General features: G+C 37.1%; 2 protein-coding genes across 4 annotated transcripts in view; one reads left to right on the plus strand and one right to left on the minus strand.

Moving 5' to 3' along the window:
- The window catches only part of cep85l (centrosomal protein 85, like), an 87,404-nt gene extending 84,140 nt beyond the window's left edge, over window positions 1-3,264 (plus strand). For all 3 annotated transcript variants that reach the window (XM_055187147.2, XM_055187146.2, XM_055187148.2), the window contains exon 13: window positions 1,511-3,264. In XM_055187147.2, coding sequence (XP_055043122.2) covers window positions 1,511-1,674 — 164 coding nt within the window. In that variant the 3' untranslated portion in view covers window positions 1,675-3,264. The remainder of the gene's footprint in view (window positions 1-1,510) is intronic.
- A 1,737-nt stretch (window positions 3,265-5,001) lies between these two features.
- Window positions 5,002-19,874, minus strand: LOC129430105 (uncharacterized). The gene is made up of 8 exons (XM_055187150.2): window positions 19,567-19,874; window positions 18,849-19,134; window positions 18,189-18,311; window positions 15,052-15,309; window positions 14,780-14,871; window positions 13,845-14,026; window positions 10,240-10,409; window positions 5,002-5,538 (listed from the first exon to the last, which is right to left on the minus strand). The coding sequence occupies exons 1-8, from the start codon at window positions 19,825-19,827 to the stop codon at window positions 5,366-5,368; spliced, it is 1,545 nt and encodes a 514-aa protein (XP_055043125.2). The 5' UTR covers window positions 19,828-19,874; the 3' UTR covers window positions 5,002-5,365.
- Window positions 19,875-20,583: the final 709 nt, after the last annotated feature.

Raw genomic sequence — 20,583 nt, forward strand, 5'->3', positions numbered from 1 at the left:
TGTGCCCTGTCAATAACAGCAAGATTTTATGTTTGCTTGTTTTTTTTTTAAACGCGTTTCTCTCGTATGTGCACTACCGAGGGAACTTAAACGCGTGCACATACAGAGACCGAGGGTGAATCCCAAACAGCGCAACAGTCGCTCCACATAAAAACGTTACGTTGTGGTTCATTGCTTGATTCGCCAAATGTATGTTAATGGATTACAGTATGAGACACATTTGCGCGATTCTCTCTAAAGTTTACACATCAAGACATGCTTAATCTTTGCAGACGCTTGCAAACAGCTCGACCGTGAGTGAAACCTGCTTGAGCACGAAGGGGAGGGGTGGGAGACGACTAATCACCATGAGTTTAACCCAAGCGCTAGCACACAGATGGGAGGGGCGCGGTTGACATTTATTTTCGGTTTACATTTTCGGCTGGATTTTTTATTTCGGCCCGAAACCGATAATGCCATTTTCGGCTGAAATTTTCGGCGACCGAAATTTCGGTGCACCCCTACAAATTATTATCATTTTTTTTAGAAATAAAAGCCAAATGCTTGATCATTTTACAGCCACATCATTTTCGTTATGCATTATTAGTTTTGGATGTTTAAAAACACAAAAAAAATCTGATTAATCGATCAATGAAGTGCTAGATTAATCGATTACAAAAAGATTCGATAGCTGCAACCCTAGTTAGGGAACGTTTGGTATGTTGCGTTAGGGCAATGTATGTTACATCAGTGCTCAATGCAAATAATTTTTTATACTAGCCCGGCCAGGTCAGTGGTTATTACTTGCCCTGCCAAAATTTTCACTGACCCCACCAAAAAAAAAAGATTTCAGTGTCACATTTAAAATACTAATTCAAAAGTCAAATATAATTGTATACCTATACTTTTTATTCATCATTTGTCAATTTTAAATTTAAACTCTTAATTCTCAAATGTCACAATTTCAGAACATTGGGGCAACGTATAAAGACACATTTTTTGTATACGCTGCAAAAAATGATTTTCAAGAATAAAAATTCTTAGTATTTCTGTCTTGTTTTCAGTAAAAATATCTAAAAATTCTTAAATTAAGATGCTTTTTCTTGATGAACAAAACGACCCAAGAAAATAAGTCTTGTTTTTAGACCAAAAATATAAAATTTAAGTGATTTTGTGCATAAAACAAGCAAAAAAATCTGCCAATGGGGTAAGCTAATTTTTCTTGAATTTAGTGTTTAAGAAAACGATTTTTTTTTTGCTTGTTGTATGCACAAAATCACTTAAATTGTATATTTTTGGTCTAAAAACTGCACTTATTTTCTTGGGTCGTTTTTCTCATCAAGAAAATGCATCTTAATATAAGAATTGTTAGATATTTGTACTGAAAACAAGACAAAAATACAAAGAAATTTTTTCCTTGAAAATAATTTTTGCAATGCATAACCGATCCTGAATTTCTATTACCAATAGTAATTTTTTGTATTTTTCAATAATTCTGTATTTGGTTTTACATCATCTATTTTTTTTCTAGCTATGAGCTGCTCGGCAGAAGAGAACGAGAAGCCTTTGATGGAGGACGGCCTGCGGGCGAAGCTGGTGGAGGTGTGCCAGCTGAGGAAAGACATCGATGAGCTGCGGACGGTGATCTCGGACCGTTACGCACAGGACATGGGCGACAACTGTGTGACACAATGATAATGGATGAGAAGGCTGGATTTAAGGAAAGACTCAATTCTCATGCAGCTCGTAAAGGGAAAATAATAATAATAAAGTTGGCATAATGAATATAAGTTTTAGGTCTTTGGCTGGACCAAGCTGTGAATCCAGTTTACAAGGATGTATCGTGTTATATTTATTACTGTGTTGGAGGCCACATTGTATTAAGGCCGCAAGTTCCTCACACTGTGTGCTTGTATGTAAGAGTTTAATGGTATGATTTGTCTTCGAGGGAATGTGTTGTTTAAAGTGCCTTATGTTTTCTGACTATATCATCTCCTGTGTACCTCCAAACTTGTCATTTATACCCAAAGAAGCTGGCACATCCTCACCCCAACATGTCGCAGGTCGACATTTCCAAGCATCTTACATTTTATCTGAATGTTGTGCATCTGAAGTTTGTTTGTTGGTACTTTAACTTATCGATGCAGATATGAGCAATTTGGGCTTCCATAAAAGTGTTTCACTTAATAATATAAGACAGCAGAGGAATTCAGGTTAATGTATTCAGGACACCATTTAACATTTTTAAGTAGATTGCAATTTAGTTTTTTTTTTCAGAAATGCTGCAGCACTGTTCACAAGTTGCATGCATCCAAAGTCAAAGATACAAGAGGGAACGTTCTGCAAATATTTCGTTTGACCTCCTGAACGCTTATTCAAGACTCATTTCATATAGATCAGATATAATACTTATGTAAAAAACAATGCAAACTTACTCACTCAGGTATTTTAAGATTTTTGTTGAAATTTTGGATTTTAACTCTTTGAGAGCTGTGTGGTCTTAAGTGTCAATTTCAAGTTGACCCAAGCAGAATTTTTAATTCTGTAACGTTAAAGTCCATCGGTCATGTCAACTTTTGCACATGCTTTATACACACCAAGGTGACTGACAAATGTCTGATATATACAAACATCTATATTAATTCTGCTTATGCATCATGACTATAACGTATTTAAAATATTTAGCATGGGGGGTTTTGTCATAATGTGCTCATATCTTGTGCATGTGTATAGATTGTCTTTTATGTATTTAAGACATTAGGAATAAATAGTACTGGGTACTGGGCTATGCAACAACCTCAAGTTAACCAGCATTACACATTTTTACAGATATTATTGTAGTAAATCTGTGCCTTTATGAATCTATGCAGCAGTGATGTTTTCATTGACATTTTCCATAACTGTTAAAGTTTTATTTCATAAAGGTGCAGTTAAGCTAAGCCATATTCTCAAGCAATGCATATTTATTCTCAGGCGGCGAGATGCTAATATCCTGACAGAGAATGTGTGTGTATCTGATAGCATGTGGACGTATGTTTGTGTTGCGTACTATTACAAAATAAGTCACGTGCATGGATTGACATGACCGAGTTACTGTGGACTGAAAGCCGCCGGTTGGCTTTGCAGCGCGTGTTAAATTCAACGTCTTTTAAAGTTTTTAAGCTTTTTGTTTTCCAGCTAGATTTTACAAATGCCAAAGTTCTATTTATGTACAATTTCTTAAAAGTATTTTTCCATTTTGTAAAATGCATTTGTACAAATGTCAAATAAAGTATTTTTCTACTACTGGTTTGTTTAATCTGTTTGGTAATCAAATCAAAGTGACAAGGTGGCTTTTGGGGAAAGTCTATTTTTGGTTACTTTCATTTTTTCAAATATGTGACCCTGGAGCACAAAACCGTGTCACTAGGGCAGTGTTTCTCAAACTTTTTCTGCCATTCCCCACTTTGGAGGTGGGGAAGGATTCCGGACCCCACCTGTCTCCAATTACCCCAACAAAATTGTAATCAAGTAAGCTTTAAGTTTAACTGTTGAAATGTATTTAATTACAACACATTTTAAAACATAACATTATTAAACTCTTTTCTTTTAAACGCCATACCAGCTTCTAAGGCTATATTCAATAAACACTTTAGATAAAGAAAATAAACGTGCAAGTGTATTATCACTTTGCAGGAATGAGACTTTGCTCAAAAGTAAATAATAATAATAATGCAACTGTGTTTGCATTTTGACAAAAGTCATCATACTTTCTTTTCGGCTGGCTTTTTGGCTGATTAGGTCCACTGTCTATCTCCAGTTTTCTTTTCATTCTGTCTCACAAACTTACCATTGTTAAATTTAACAAAAAATTACAAAATTTCCTCCCTTTGTCACGCCCCACTTATGTTTTAATTTTCCACCAGTAGGGCCCACATCACACTTTGAGAAACGCTGCACTAGGGTATATTTGTAGCAATAGCCAACAATACATTTAATGGGTCAAAAAAGATACTCCATAAAGATTTTGTAAATGTCCGAACGTAAATATCAAAAATGTATTTAGTAATGTGTGTTGCTAAGGACTTCATTTGGAAAACTTTAAAGGCCATTTTCGCAATATTTAGATTTTTCTTGCACCCTCAGATTCCAAATTTTAAATAGTTGTATCTCAGCCAAATACTATCATATACACTGAAAAAAAAGTAAAATTTACTTTATTTTTCCTTTGCAAGTTTTTGCACTCAGTAAACTTAGCAAATTCTACTTATCGTTTTTGTTCATTTAAATCCGCTTTTAAGTTAACCAAGTAAAGTAAAATTACGCTGTAAAAAAATGTTATGTTTAATTAATATGTATAATAAATAAAATTTGATGTATATGATTGTTACCAAAACATTTTACGTAGTTTTAAAAGGTTACTCCGTTAATAGGATCTTCCAGATTTAATCACGTAATATTTATTTTATTTATTTATTAATATATACCACATTATGTTGAGCAAGTAAGAAGAGAATTAACACACATGATTTTCATAGTGTCACCTATTGTTGATTACACAAGCACCACTTTTCTGAATGATGTAACCACAAAACTTAAAATAGAAACTCTAAATCTCAAAGATAATTTAACATTAAACACTAAACAAGTCTTTTTTTAAAAACACATAAAATCACATTTAATTTCAAATTTTACTCTCCAAATGCAGTACCAAGCAAAGCATGCTGGGAACTACAAGTCCACTGCCTAGTTAGTTATATTTACTTAAGGAATTTAACTTAATAATTTTATGTTGAAACTACTTGTATTATTTCTTACAAAAAATTTAAGTAATAATAAATAAACACATTGTTGAGTAAATTTTACTTCGTTTTATCATGTAAAATCCACTTTCATTTGTGTTATTTTTACATTTTACAAAATTTAATAGAATTTACTCTTTTTTTTTTTTAGTTAAATTTACTAAAGCACATTAGTCCTGCATTATGTGGATTTATGAATGCTTTGACATTTTAAGATTCAAAAAAAATGATACACAAGCAGTTTTTTTAAGTATGAAGGTGCTTTAATAGTAAGCCTACAACCTTGCAATTGATGTACTTGAGCTATTATGTAAATCATGGTCAGTGACAATAAAAACAACTCATGAGAGAGACGCGTGATCATTTGAGCTAAAACTGACAGATTTCATAACAGCAAGATAAAAGCATCTCTTCATTATTGCACTTAAATAGCACACGATTACAAAATGATCAATAAGGCTAAAACCTCCAGAGTGGAAAAATGCAAAAAGTAAGAAAATGCAAGTAAAATCCTGTAAAAACACCTAACAAAGAGGATTAAAAACAAACTCATTGAGTCAGCTTATAAAAAGTCAATAAAAACAGATTTGGTGTGTGTAACAGTCCTAAACCACACGCAGTTCACAGGCCACCAGTGAGCCAAGATGGCTTAGACTGGCCTGAGCACATTGTAAAACCATTTCCTTCACCGCCTGCAGATAAATCTCCTGACCTGAGTTCAGGTACAGCCACATGAGTCGACTCAGCTGGGCGGTCAACGAATCCCCGTGTAAACTCTCTGTACAGACACAACACAAAAGTATGATCACTATCAAACTCCGCGTCATACCGCATTACCACCTTGGGTGTGCATTATTTTCTCATGATTCAACGTCAATTACTCCTTACTTAGACTGTGTCTAACAGCAGACACAAAGTTATCTGCATCTGTCTTTTCTATGCTACCTTTGCTTTGTCGTTGCATCTGACACATGCAGACAGTATTTTCAGACAATATTCAACAAAAATGCAGACATTATATGAACATGTGAAGTGTGTCAAAATAAAGGCAACTCATATGGACATTTTACATGTGACAATAAGGCATTTTATCATTAGCCATTCAATCAATGCATTAACTCATGTATTATTACACCTCATGGGAGTGGCATATTTTAAGAATTGGTGTTTAGGGTCACTGGGCTGGTTTTATAATGAAGACCTGGCAACCCTAAATTCACTAAGCCAATCACAACAATCCTAGTACAAATAAAAAACATTGTGTTTTATACTTCTCCATAAAACCCCATGAGTTAAGCACTTATCTCTTCTTTAGCGATTGTAAACTTGTTTTTGCATCTAGATGACAGCCGAAAAAATCCCTAAAGATTGTAAACGAGACAAACTGCCCAAGTCTAAGCCCACATATAAACTGACCATCCTTTCTTGCCCACAGAGGGACAAAACGCCTCCCTCATAAATCCTAATCAAGAACCTCAAATCATCATTCCTCTGACCGATTAAACCATCTCACTGACCTCCATTAGTCCGGAGCTAAAATATTGTAGCTTTTCTGACATTTCTGCTACATCCGAGCATTCTTGTGCCGAACAGAATGAATATGTAAATTCGATTAACACTGAAATCAGTTCAGCTCAGAGTTTCACAAATACATCATGGTGAACCTGGGTGTCAAGCATCGCTAAACCAAGCTGAATGAGCTATACATCCAACCCTAACAGACTTATTTTCCTTTACACCACATTTAATACGGTGTCTTGGTCATTTTCTTTTATTAGGGCAAGGCCTTAGGCATAATGCTTACATTGGTAGCTGGCAGAGATGGGAAAAGTATACACACATCCTTTACTCAAGTAGAAACACAGATACTCAAGATTAAAAATACTCTGGTAAAAGTTAAAGTACAGACTACAATTTTTACTTTAGCACGTGAGAGACGATACTTTACTTTTACTTACTAAAACGGGTAGTATTCATGACTACTTTTTACTTGTCACACTGGTAACTGGACCTCACATCATACAAAAAGATTTCAGCTTACTACTCTCACCTTTTGTGTTTAAAATGGAGGAGGTTTTTCCTCATCTCTTGACTGTGACAAAAGTCACTTTTTTTAAACAAATGTTACATATGTTAAGTAGGAATGCTCCAATCGATCGGCCGCAGATCGGTATTGGCATTAAATAATTCGATAGGTACTCCCTAAATTTGCCAATCTCATGAACCGATCTTTCTGTTTACTTTTGTTATCATAGAGTTCCTGAATGCGGCTGCAATTAGAGAGCATTTTTACGCAGTGCTAGCATTTATACAGCTCATGTGCGACGTGCAGATTTGGATTTCTCTCTTTGCCGTTACAGAGATGTGTGTATTTTTCTATGAGGAAGACTGTGAAGTGTTTTCAAAGACATACAGGGTTCCCACGCCTAGTTAACTTTAATTTCAAGGACGTTTCAAGGACTTTCCAGGTCCAATACCCTCAAATTCAAGTCCTACATGTGGGAACACATTTCAAGTGAGAGCAAGGTTACATCGAGTTACCTTTTAAGATACATTGTTAAAGATTCCTTTCGAGGGAACTCACGCTGCGTCACTACGGTGACACTTTGGGGGCACCTCCAATGCTATGTGTGTCTGAATGTGTATATCAAATTCAACCAATCGTGAGGCTTAACGACAATGACAGGGTGATGCGGGAGCCAGGAAGATTATCGTTATCTAAAATATTGCCAAAGATGGCGTTATCCTCCACTGTCTGGAGAATAACTAGCCAATTGATAAAACATCTCGGAGAATAGCGCAGACGCGCTTCACACCGCGAGCGTGCATGCGCACTACGTGGTCGAAATGAGATAAAGACGTGGTCCATCATGTCTGGAAGATAGCCAGTTGATAAAACGTGTGTCCGTGAGAACTGGAAGTGGACTTATGTTTTGGGGTTATTTAAGCCTGTTATTGTATTAGTCTATAGTTCTTGCAAATTTAAAGTAAGTTAGCTGGTGAACTGCTAGGGTTTCACGTGCCTGTTGCTCACTTTATTTATGTGCATTATTTACATGCTACAGTAGTTACACTCCTTTAAGACAATGTAATTAATAGTGGAAAATAATCAGTTTAAAATTTTTGCGCTATCTATAATCGTTCCGCAGACTTTCTACAACATCTGCTTCAGTTTTGTGTTTATTAACCCTTTAGGTTCTCTTCATCACGCAGCTATTCCCGTTAGAAGTAAAACATTTAATTCATCAATAATCTAGTATGTGTTAATTTTTTGTCATAGTTTCTTCAAAATTAAGTTTTATTTGAGTGTTTTAAAAATAAATGTTATTTATTTATTAAATTAAAATATTTTAATTTTCATCATGACGCATACGCCCCGCCCCTTTGAATACCACGCCCGCGGCAACGTCCACCCGCCCAACCCTACCACCTTAACTAACAATTGTCGTTATGGCAAGGGAGACGGAGGGTCTCCTTTCCTTCTCAGGGAACAACAGTTACATACGTAACCAGAGACTTTTTCATGTGTTAAAGCATTTTGGTATGAATTAATATTCGCATACAGAAGATATAAGCATTTAAAGCAAACAGTTTAGCATGTGTGCTTAACAAGTATAGAATTTATATGATATTCTACACTAAACAGGGAATATGGATTTTTTTCCAGAAAACTTCTTGCATAAAATAGATTTAAGCACTTTCAATGACCTGTATATCTATGTATGTATATTTTCAAAAACTTCCCAGGGCCTTGAATTTTTTCCCCCAGATTCACAAACTTAAAAATGTTAAGGACCCGTGGGAACCCTGTTGATCACCACACACCTAAACAAGCCAAGAAAAATACAACCGAATTAGCAGCTGGGAAGGGCTACTGCCTACCTGTATGATGTGATGTGCCAGTGTCGGAGATATGAGCTTCACAGACTCGGACACACGCAGGGGCGGAGAGAGGGAGAGATCGCATGGGAAGTTGGGAACAAGACAAATCTCCTGAACGGATATTTTTATTAAAAAAAATACAGAGTAAAACTAAAGTAACGAGCCTGTTCTGAAAAATATTAGAAGTAGAAAGTACAGATATTTTTTTAAAAATGTGAGGAGCAAAAGTAGCCTGACGTTGTCATACTCAATTCTAGTCAGAATTTGAGTCTGATACCGCTCCATTGAGCTATAATTATGAGGCGTGTTCTCAACCAAAAAATGCCTCTGATTGGTCGTAGGTCTATCCAATTGAGTGCAGAGCAACAAGGTGTGAGACGTATGTTGAAATTACGTCTTTTGCAGCCTGACCGAACTGCTAGTTATTTCGCTACAATGACACCAACGTTGTGATTATACTAAGTCCGAGTTAGCGAATGTAGATCAACAACTACTATGTACACAACATTTCGTTTATATCACAACATTAAGTATTTACTAAGTCATACAGTAAGACTATCTCTTACCATTTGTACGTTAGGTGAACTTCATCCACGACGATAGCTACCCATTACGTTCACTTGAAAATATTGGAGCCTAGCATGTCCCTCCACTTATTCAGCAACCACAATTCCGGGCTTCCGAAAAGAAGCTGGCAACGACCGCTAATTATATCCATCTCGTCATGCACGCCGAGTTGCATCGCCGTGATACCCATTTCAGTTGCGACCAACTTTTGCCAAATCCCGTAGGAAGGACGGCAAAAACATCAACAAATGCCTTGCTCGCGTAATGCTCTGTCGATATCTTTTAGAACAGACTCAATGTCAGAATCCACACATCTGAATTCTACAGCGGCAGCCATTTCATTGTAAACAGATTCAACACACGCACTCTTTGGTGACGTGGTTCATTACGTTACTGTTGCTTATCTGTCCATCATCGTATAAAGCCCACCCTGAATTTGATTGCTAGACCCAAAGCTGATCGAACCATAGTAGCTCCTCAACGCAGAAACCCCAGACCGATCTTCCCGTTCTCAAAATCTGGTAGGCGGGGCTAAGATCGGCTGGCACCCAGGCTAGAGCAAAAGTACAAATACCAGAAAAATCTACAAAAGTACAGTAACAAAGTATTTATACCTCATTACTTCCCATCTCTGGTAGCTGGCCATTTCAGGACTTACACGATGCATGTAATCGCTATGCTAGGAACAATATATACAAATGCTAGACACAGGGGACTGAAGATTAAAAAGTTTGGATCTGCTGAATAAACACAGAAACAAGTAAGTTTGGCAAGACAGCACCAGATGATGTTGGATGTTAATGAGCAAATCTAAAGAAAACAGTAATACGCCCAAGACAGCAGATAAGACCTAAGGGTCTCACTTATCCCCATGCTAAATTAAGCTTGGCTGTTGGCTTTGTAAGAATGTCAATACAAGCCATTGGAACCATCTAATGAGTTGCTTGGTCTAGTCATTTAGATAGATTTATATTTATAAACAGGCCTGTTTTGTTGTCAGTGGATTAAGTATAGTGCTAACTGAAGTCACCTTGAGAGATCTTTGTGTCAAACTCCAGCAGCGTGTAGAGTTGGTCAGGTAGTATCTGTCTGGCCCAGGCATTCTCCTCCAGGTAAATCCAGTCACGAATAAGCCTCTTTCTCCGCAAGAAACCTTGCACGTGATCCAGATAGACGGCATTACCTGACACCAGATACAGTCTGAGGAAGAAAAATTAAACAAACATTTTGCTTGCATGTGCAGAATCCCAAAACAGTAGCTGAAGGCTACAGATTTTCTTGGTTTAACTGTTGGTTACATATAGCCATGTTTTGTGGTAAAGTCCTTACATTTAAAGAAAAATATGCATACGAAGTTGTAAGATAAGGCAACCTGCATGTTTATTTCGTTTAATATTTCAGTGATTCTTGGGAATTTGGATAAAACAGGTTTAAATTTTGAAAAAAATAAATAATTAAATTACAAAATCTGAAAGTATATCATTATAGATCAAGGTCTTCGCTGTTCAGCAATTTACCGGTGCAACCCCCCCTGTTCGTATTTTATTCATAAAATAGGCGTTTTTCCAGTTATTACTCACACAACATTTACTTTAAGCCTAAATGGAAAAAGTAATGATTTTTTATTTAATAAACATATTTTTGTATTAATAGAGACTATTAATTTAATAACTCAACAGCACTGAAGAAACATATTGTAAGCATATTCATTTAAAACAAATAAAACTACATCTGACGGTGGTGACACTAATCTGACGGTGGTGACATTGGCCTCATTATTCCAAAACGTATACCACTCAAGTCAATGGCTTCTTGCTTAAACTTTATGTAAATATTTGGTCCAAAAAATAACAATCCTCAGCACTGTGATGAACAAATATCAAATCATAACTTCCTAAAATACATAAAACCTGACAGAAAAGAAAGAAAACCTGACGGTGGTGACAAAGACCTAATATAGATTAAAAAATAGATGAGTTGTTCACATTAGCCATCTTGTTGCCCATCTGTTGCTAGCTACTTCAGACCTCTTCTTAAAAATTATACATTTATTTCATATTCTTATCTAATATTTTTAAACAAAGATGACGGTGTTGACATGTTATGGTTGTCACAGTAAATGTCCAAAAATCTGAACAAGTTTAAGAGAAAATAGCAAACATACAGGAGCTTGAGTGATCTTGAAGCATGCAGTAGAGCTGAAGGTTTGAAAATGGGGTCTTCAGGGATGCAGTTGACCCTGTAATTGTCTGATTTTATTGCTTTTTATAAAAATCTGATGGTGGTGACGAATATGTGGGACACATTTTAAGCAATCACAAAATAATAGTAAATATTGTTCAAAACTCACTGTTTGTAGTTTTTAATACATATTACAATGTACCCTTTCATGTGGTAAATATATTATTCAATTCAACTATTACTTTTTTAATCAAGTTGAAATGATTATCTCTTAAACGAGGACAGCTGATTTTGTAGGCAATGGGCCAGCATATAATCATTAAATTAATAAAAATTAAAAAAAAACTATAAAAGAACCTTACATACAGTATGTGCAAAGGACCCCCTGATTATAACATTGATTCTTTTTCTTTATGAAAATGTTATTAATTTCCAACAGAATTAGCACTTTTCTTAGGGGGACATGTTTTTGCCAAAGTTTCAAGAATTTATTTCGTTTTGTTTTGTATAGCCCTTTTCATTTTTTCTGCACCCATTGCGACTGCGAGCAGCAGCCCAACCTGCCTCCACTTTTAAAATTAGTGTGCGTTGATAATAAATGTTTAAACTAACATTGTGATATGCTGAAAAAATATATTTTATATAGATGTTATTATAGGCAAGTGAAGTGTTGATTTGAGAGGCTCAATTGATCAAACATGTCGTCAACTTGCTGTTGGCCACTCATCATAAAAAAACTTTAACAAAAAAAAAATGCTCTAAGTAAAAAAGAAATACAACTATTTTGGCATTTAAAACAAAACTGAACTGCTTTAATTGCTGCAAGAGTAGTACAGCTGTGCAAGGAATAACGCAAGGAGTTATTTTTTGCTATTTCTTGCGAATTTCTTTTGCAAAATCTATGCGTAATGATTTAAAATGTTTTAAAATGATCGGAGAGAATGGGCACTGTGAATATTACAAAAATAAAATATTTATTAGCCTATATAATTTTTTTGAGTTAAACTGGACCAACATGAACAAACAGATAATGTTTTATCACGACAATACAGTTTTATATAAAATACATATTAGAGTTCTCAACGTGACAACCCGACGGGACCCGCGGGATCGGGGCAAAAATATAAGCAAATGTGTCGGGTCGGACCTCGGGCTTAATCTTTTCCGCTCAGCATCGGGCCGGGTTTGGACGGATCATTCATTTTGATGTGTTGGGTTACAGAAGTTTAAAAATAACTTGTTACCCCTGTATACTGGATAGACACAGTGGATTCGGGCTGACTTTAGAGCGGAGTTCAGTCCATGCTTTTTGAGATCAGTCACCCTGCACTTCAAAGATGTCATCGATGTGCTGCGGATCTCACCCCATCAGTTACTGCAGGCTGTTTGTTTGAAGCTGTCAGCGATACCCGCATCTCAACCCTGCACACTCTCTGGCCTTCAAAGCAAAGACTGAAATCCAAGCACTAGTAAAGCTCAAGCTCTTCCTTACTTGGTTTTATCAAAAGTGATTGCAATTTAAACGACACAGCATCTATTTATGGCTTCGGTAGTAATCTTAAAAAAATTACAGGTTCCTTAGGACACCACAAAAAAAGTGGCTATTGGTATATGGCAAGCATTAAAATCCTAATCCCATATATTCATGAAAGAGAACAGACAACAGGGAGTATTTCTACAGTTACCAACGCAAGGTCATGGGTTCGATCCCCAGTGAACAAACACTTGGCTCAATGACGTGACGTTATTATTTTGGATACATTTAATGTAAAAGGGTTAAAATTTCAAAATAAATGTACAGATTACTTGCATACACTCTCTTTTTGAGGACCAAGTCTAAAATTTATGGTTTTATTTCATTTTGAAAGAATATTTGGGGGATAATTGCAAAAATCTCAATGTGGTAACCGGCCTACGTCCACTAGTATTTTTTTATTAAATATATTCATAAAAACGGTGGCATAAAAAAATAAAATATAATCATCTAGTTTAGTGAAATGATTTTTTTTACATACATTTTTACATAATTTGTCAAAGATTATTTAGAAAACGGAGCTGTTTTCAGCACATGTCCAGACAAATATTACAAAAACGCTACCTTTCGAAATATCTAAAAAAATATATTTTTAAAAATTTTTATGATTACGCTTACATGCCATCAAGGTGGATAAAATATTTAATATTCCTCATTCTTTGGCGCAATTTGGGGTTACACCATTTGACATTTTCAGGTCAATTCAGTCTTAACTTTCATAAAAATGGTGCAAAGGTAATTTTTATTGCATAAAATTAACTTAAATACACTGTGCATGGAAATAAACCTGATGCATGCTTTTAAAACAATTGAATTTCTCATCTTGCCAAACCGTTTTGGTCACTGACCCACTTATAACATGTATTCCTCGTAATGCCAAATGCATAAATGTAAAACAAGCAGACCCAAGCAGAACTGACTTGTAATAGGGGAGAGTCTCAATCATTTTCCAGTTGACGTAATTCACGGCCGTCTCCTCCAGCGTGCAGACGCGGGTCATCTGGATTTTGGCCACCTGCCAGAAGCGTTCGCGGTCGACGAGTTTCTCCTGCATCTCTCGTCTCAGCAAAAGATAAACACCCTCCAGCGTGTCTTCATAAACCTGCCAACAACACAACACTTTGTTAGCGCACGTCGACCGTGTGCCAAATAAGGACACCGAATATTCTGTATGCCCTTGCTTCCAACCAAGCGCATGCACATCGGGGAGCAGGCCAAATTTTGCATATTCGTACAACAACAGAGGTGCAACCGCAATCAAAATAGGTTTTGTATGCAGCGTGACATGTTGCTGCGGTTATTAGCATTTCAGATCAATGCTAATACTGCAAAAGCCATCATACTATAATGCAGCATGTTGGCTATGGAAAGTGCACCACAAAACCAAGCTATTGAGGTTTGCTGATGTTAAAAATAAGTCAATTAAGATCTCGCTGGACCTTGTTTGTGTCCTTGAACGCTCATGTGTGTTGCAAGACGGCGTACAATCTTGGGAGAGCCTGCACTCGCACGCGTGTGATTGAGTGGGACATGCACGGATACGTCTATAATCCATTTAGACAGCCATTAGATAGGAGCGTCTGCTCAAGCTGTGACCTGTGAAATCATTTGCACTGGCTAATGAAATGAGAAATCAGAACAATGCGGCAATATTTAAGATCACATCTTCAGAGGAACTTATTTGGAAAACTTGAGGTGGAGAAGAGAGATATCGGCGAGTGAAGAAAATGAAAAAAGAAACGTGCCAAATTTATTCAAACACAACAATGCCCTTCCGGGACTAAAGATTTTATCTTGAAGAAAAAAGTAATTAACTCATATCTGCTTTTTATACGGTAACCTAGTAACTCTGTACCTTCCTTCGTTTCAGTCGGCCCCAGTCACGACCCAAGATCCAAGCCACGAGCGACTTGCACATGGAGAAGTAGTTTTCAACAGTCTGAATCCCTGATGGAAAGAAACGAGCCGAGTCAGAACAAGAGACGCAGATATTCCCAAGGCCCGAAGACAGGCAGAAACTTTCTCCACCAGAAAAGCCAGTATACATTCCTCAAGGAAAAACTGAATACATAATATAATCAAAATCAAGGTTTTCAACATCAAGATGATTCTAATCCCATAACCTACCCAAACTCTCGTCTCCGCCGGCCAACCTGCCTCTCCAGTAGTCGCTGGTGATGGGATGGAGAGACGCCAGATATCTCACATCACAAAGCGTCTCTCCCCAGGTAGCCACCTTCCTCTTGCTGTGTTTCTTCCACTGCAGGAAAATGGCTCGCAGCTGCTTGTTGTACGGCGCTGGCTGACGAAACAGCCAGTAAGTGAAGAGCCACTGGAACCTGCATTGGACGTACTGATGATACATGGACTCCAGCTCCGTGTGATCTAAAGGCAGCAAAAGACAGAAACAAAGCTAATATAAGAAACAGTAGGTGCATTTTAATTTAAGATGAGAAAAACTTTTGCGCCATTTTCTAGATGTCGACAAAAACTAATGCATTAATGACAGCGTTCCAATTGACCGATGTTATCTGCTGTTATGAAAAGGCAACGGTGATGTGATTTGTTTATTTAATATCGTGTATACCAAGACATGCCAAGCAATATAGACACAGGCTTTTAATAGGATGGTGTATTAAATAAGCATTAAATCAGATAGGAAATACCAAGTGAGTCACAGTTCATCACTACAGGCACATCACATCGTTCAGAACCCAAACATCACACCCCAACTCTCCAACCAACAGCCAATTACTGAACTTTAGTGTGACCACTAGCTCAAAAAAAAAAAAAATTGGAAAGCACACTTTTCTTCAAACACTCCATTACTTGGAGGGCAATAGGAAAAGCACACAGCAAAGACATCTGAAAGGTCAACCAGACCAGGGATAATATCCAGACATCATGATGTCCTTTCGGTTAGGACGTAATAAAAGGACAATACACTGTTGGTTCCTTTCAACCCAGAGTTTGGGTGCCTTTTTTCAGAGTCTAAAGTGAATTGCTGAAAAGGGCAGAGAATGAACTCTTGTTGACTGGATTCAATCAATCAACACTTACAGAGGATTAGGACCAATTATACCACAGGGCAGTTGAATGCTTTATTCTGATTGGTTAAAAAAATGTCAGGGTTTCCCGCAGAAAATTTGTTAGTTAAAGGAATAGTCTACTCATTTTTAATATTAAACTATGTTATTACCTTAACTAAGAATTGTTGATACATCCCTCTATCATCTGTGTGCGTGCACGTAAGCGCTGGAGCGCGCTGCGACGCTTCGATAGCATTTAGCTTAGCCCCATTCATTCAATGGTACCAATTTAGAGATAAAGTTAGAAGTGACCAAACACATCAACGTTTTTCCTATTTAAGACGAGTAGTTATACGAGCAAGTTTGGTGGTACAAAATAAAACATAGCGCTTTTCTAAGCGGATTTAAAAGAGGAACTATATTTTATGGCGTAATAGCACTTTTGAGAGTACTTCGACTCGCCTGAAAAGTCCGCTCCCCTTCTCACTCTCATAATGGGAGAGGGAGGGTGTTACTGCGCCGAGTCGAAGTACTCCCAAAAGTGCTATTACGCCATAAAATATAGTTCCTCTTTTAAATCCGCTTAGAAAAGCGCTACGTTTTATTTTGTACCACCGAGCTTGCTCGTATAACTGCTCGTCTTAAGTGGGAAAAGCGTTGATGTGTTTGGTCACTTCTAACTTTCTCTGGATGGTGCCGTTGAATGAATGGGGCTAAGCTAAATGCTATCGAAGCGTCGCAGCCTGCTCCAGCGCTTACGTGCACGCACACAGATGATAGAGGGATGTATCAACAGTTCTTAGTTAAGGTAATAACATATTTTAATATTGAAAATGAGTAGACTATTCCTTTAAGGCGGTAGGGTTTCCAAGCTTAGGCGGGCCACCTTAACTGAAATATGCTGCGGAAAACCCTGAATGTTCCACGGGTGTAGATTATTTTTCTGTAAAACGCACATCTAACTTGTCAAATGTCTTAACCACCAGAGCAATGTTTGTGGTAAACGCTTTGCGTCGTGCTGCATTACCACTTTGGAGTGCATTCTCTCTTAGGGTTTCCTTATGAATCTAAAAATATTTCTATGTATTCTGTAATTTAAACCTTTTTAATTCTCTTCATTTGTTGAATCAGATAATCTGAACTGTCTGAAAATAAAATACAGCTATATGGTGCCCATGCGCACCAGTGCCGTGCTCGATTTAAAGGATTACTCAACTTTCATAGAAAAAATCCTAATAATTTAATCACCCCCATGTTATCCAAGATGTTTATGCATTTCTTTGTTTAGTTAAGAAATTAAGTGTTTTGAGGAAAACATTCCAGGATTTTTCTCCATATAAAACGGTCAGCTTCAAAAGGGCTCTAAATGATCCCAACTGAATCATCTAAAATACCTTATCTAGCAAAGCGATCGTCATTTTCGCAAAAAAATAAATACATTTGTACTTTTAAACCATATCTTCTTATCTTGCACTAGCCATGTGACGCGCTAGCGTGACCTTACAAGGGTGGAGAAAGGGGAACGCTCCGACGCTGTTGGAATAATAGATCCTGTAAAATAAATGCCTAGAAGGGGAAAAAGTCTTCTGTATGCACAGTGCACAAAATGAAAGAGGGAAGAGCATTGGCTTACTAGTGTTGCCAGATCTTGCACAAAAAAGCGAACAATAAAATCCAACAATAAACAGAAATAAAACCAAATGCTTTCCATCAAAGATCAAAATATTAAAATCGGCATCTTCACACTTCAATAACACCAAAAACTTCAGCCAAAAGCCATAAACGGTTAAGCGCAAAAACGGTAATTAAGAACAAAAAAGACGAGGCCCTGGCAACCCTGCAACACAGTGGGCAGCACCGAATTAAGTTTTTGGCGCTGTGTAATGCAAACAGCCTTCAGTGCACGGAACAGCTGTGAACCACCTTTAGGGGACCAAAAGGCTTAGGCTTATTGCATACAGTTAGTTATAAAAACTTTGTAATTTTGTTGAGTCCAAAAACACTTTTCCTTCATCATTTTATCCAAAATGTGTTCCACATGCATTGCAACTTTTAATACCATTTAAAAAGCTCACAAAATTGATTGAATGCCCAAAATGTACAGATATTTTACGGTCGCTATAAAATACTTCTCATACTTCAGTTTGTGTTAATTTCTGTCATCCTCTCATTTGAATTTAAAGTGAATTTAATGTTTTATTGAATATTTTATTGAAGATGAAAAAAGTTTCTCACCATTATCCTGGTGTTGGCTGAGAACATGCAGAAACACCAGCGTGATGCTACCATGATGCTTCAATGCAAGATGATACAATTCTCTCCATTCAAACTTGAGGCTCTCACAATCTTCACTTTTCTCTGTAAAAACGAGCATAATAAAGTCATTCAGGCTTAACATGTATTTAGGAGTTTCAATCCAAATTTATCCAAACCAAGCTAACAATATTTGCTTCCAAGTACATTCTGTGAATGTTACTTCTTGGTTCCTAGAAAGGATCGTTTTTGGTTAGCAAGGAAATTTCATGTTCATGAGAAAATAACATTTGAAAAACATTTTGTTCTTGCTGGGAAGCTACTTGCAGTGCATACAATACATTATACTAGTTTGGTACACAATTTATTAGTTACCCTGCTTAAAAACCAATACTAGTGGTTTTATTATAAATACTAGGTAAAACCATCAGCTGTTTACCATTAAAACTATAAACAATTCTTGTATGTAGAATAATATAGGTCTTATTCCAGTAGAATTCTGTTTTATTGGTTCAGAACACATCGCATTACCGGTAGAGACCCATTATAGTTTCCATTTAGACCAATACAACTCCCATTAAAACTACTAGAATGTGCTTTCTATAGTTTTTCTAAGCAGGGTAAACATCTGGCTATGAGCACCTTGTAGTTTGTCCAGGAAGAGATCTTTGGTGATGCCCCACAGTTTCTCCACATCCTCGCAAGGAAGTGTTACGGAGGGCAGGGGGACGCTCTCCTCCAGCACGAGCCACTGGATCCAGTATCGGTGAGGCGCGAGCGGAATCTCTACGAAGAGTTTCTCCTGAAGCGCGCGGTTACAGTGGACGTTTCTGAAGAGAGATCTCCACATGAAAACCAAGCGGAAGGCGGTTTTGGCGGACAAGGGACACCTGGCGAGGGTGTGTGACAGACTGACCCCAAACGAGTCCTGTGGATATAGATTGCAACTGTAACACGCGACAGACCGCAGTAATACACGTCACATTTTGGCGCGTTAAGTGCGCGAGGATTGCACAAACGTACGTTGTTTAAAATGAAACATTTACGCATGTCTCTACGGTTAAAATATTTTTCTAGAAAGCCTTTGTCGGACAAAGCAAAGTCTAAAAAAATAAACACTACTAATTATTTTAAACTAAATGTAAAAATGCACCACGTTTTAGCATTGTACCCAAACAAGATAAATGTAACTACATTAAAATAATGAAAATCTATATTTTAAGAATTCAAATGCAAACCCCTAAACTAAAAGAAATAAAAAATAGGATTTTGATGTTAAGTTGGGATGCAAGTTCATGCAAAAATGGCTTTCAATTTTAAATGGATTAAAACATAATGGTAAAAATCGATGAAATTCTACCTGGAAGTGTCGAGTCCACAGAGAGTTGCAGGAACAAATTCGGAACAATATACTGCAAGTGCTGCCGAGCCTGAGCAGGGACATGGGCTCCAAATTTCTCAATATTACAAGCAGAACTTCGTCGCTTAAATGTAATAAACCCGTATTATTGTCGCTATTTTCCGTAGAAACTTCCGCCGCAGTCTCTTCATCTGTGGCAGCGGTCAGGCCGGAGAATTGTTCCAACAACTCTCGCTCCCAGGTCGCGCTGAGGTCCGCCATACCTGTGCAGGTGTCACCGCCTCGCTGCCAGCCAACTCGCTGGTGTTAAAAAGGTTAAAGGTTACGAAGAAACCACCTGAGAGGTCAAGAGGCGTGTTCGATTTCATGCAGCGCTATGCAGGCTGATAAGCGTATGACATCAAAGTATCGCGAGAGCCATTCAGATCATGCAGAGCAGGTCCGATCTCGCGGTACTTTGATGTCTGTCAGCTGTGCGGCGCGCATCAAGTCGAACACATGTTGCTTGGCAACTCAACTGAAGTAACGCACGTAACTTCATTAACATTCATAAGACAAGTCTTTAATTCGCCAAGCCAATCAGGTAGGCCAACTTGTACATTAATAAATAAATATTCATGAGCTCGTTCCTGATTTATTTCCCAGCAGCAGCAAATGCTTTTCCTATTTGCATTGTGTTTGTAATTTGTTAATTTATTCTACTCTGCCTTTTAATTATTATAGCTTTAATTTATTATGTTGCATTTTCACAAGATAACATTATGGAAATAATTTGGCTATTTGAATGTAAATTAAACGATTGTTGCCTACCATAACTTAACACAGACTCCCAAAGATATTCTTCACGATAATATTTAGTAAATATGTATCTGTAAACACTCTCAACAGAGTAATATTTTATCAAATACTTGGAGTCTTTACAAAAGGATCCAAAACAGAGACAAGAGAAGTTCACATTTTCAATAAATATTGAATTTAAAATATAAGTTATATCTTTCATCATCACCAAAGTGTATT

The sequence above is a fragment of the Misgurnus anguillicaudatus genome, chromosome 18 (genome assembly GCF_027580225.2).
Source record: "Misgurnus anguillicaudatus chromosome 18, ASM2758022v2, whole genome shotgun sequence".
Classification (NCBI taxonomy): Eukaryota; Metazoa; Chordata; class Actinopteri; order Cypriniformes; family Cobitidae; genus Misgurnus; species Misgurnus anguillicaudatus.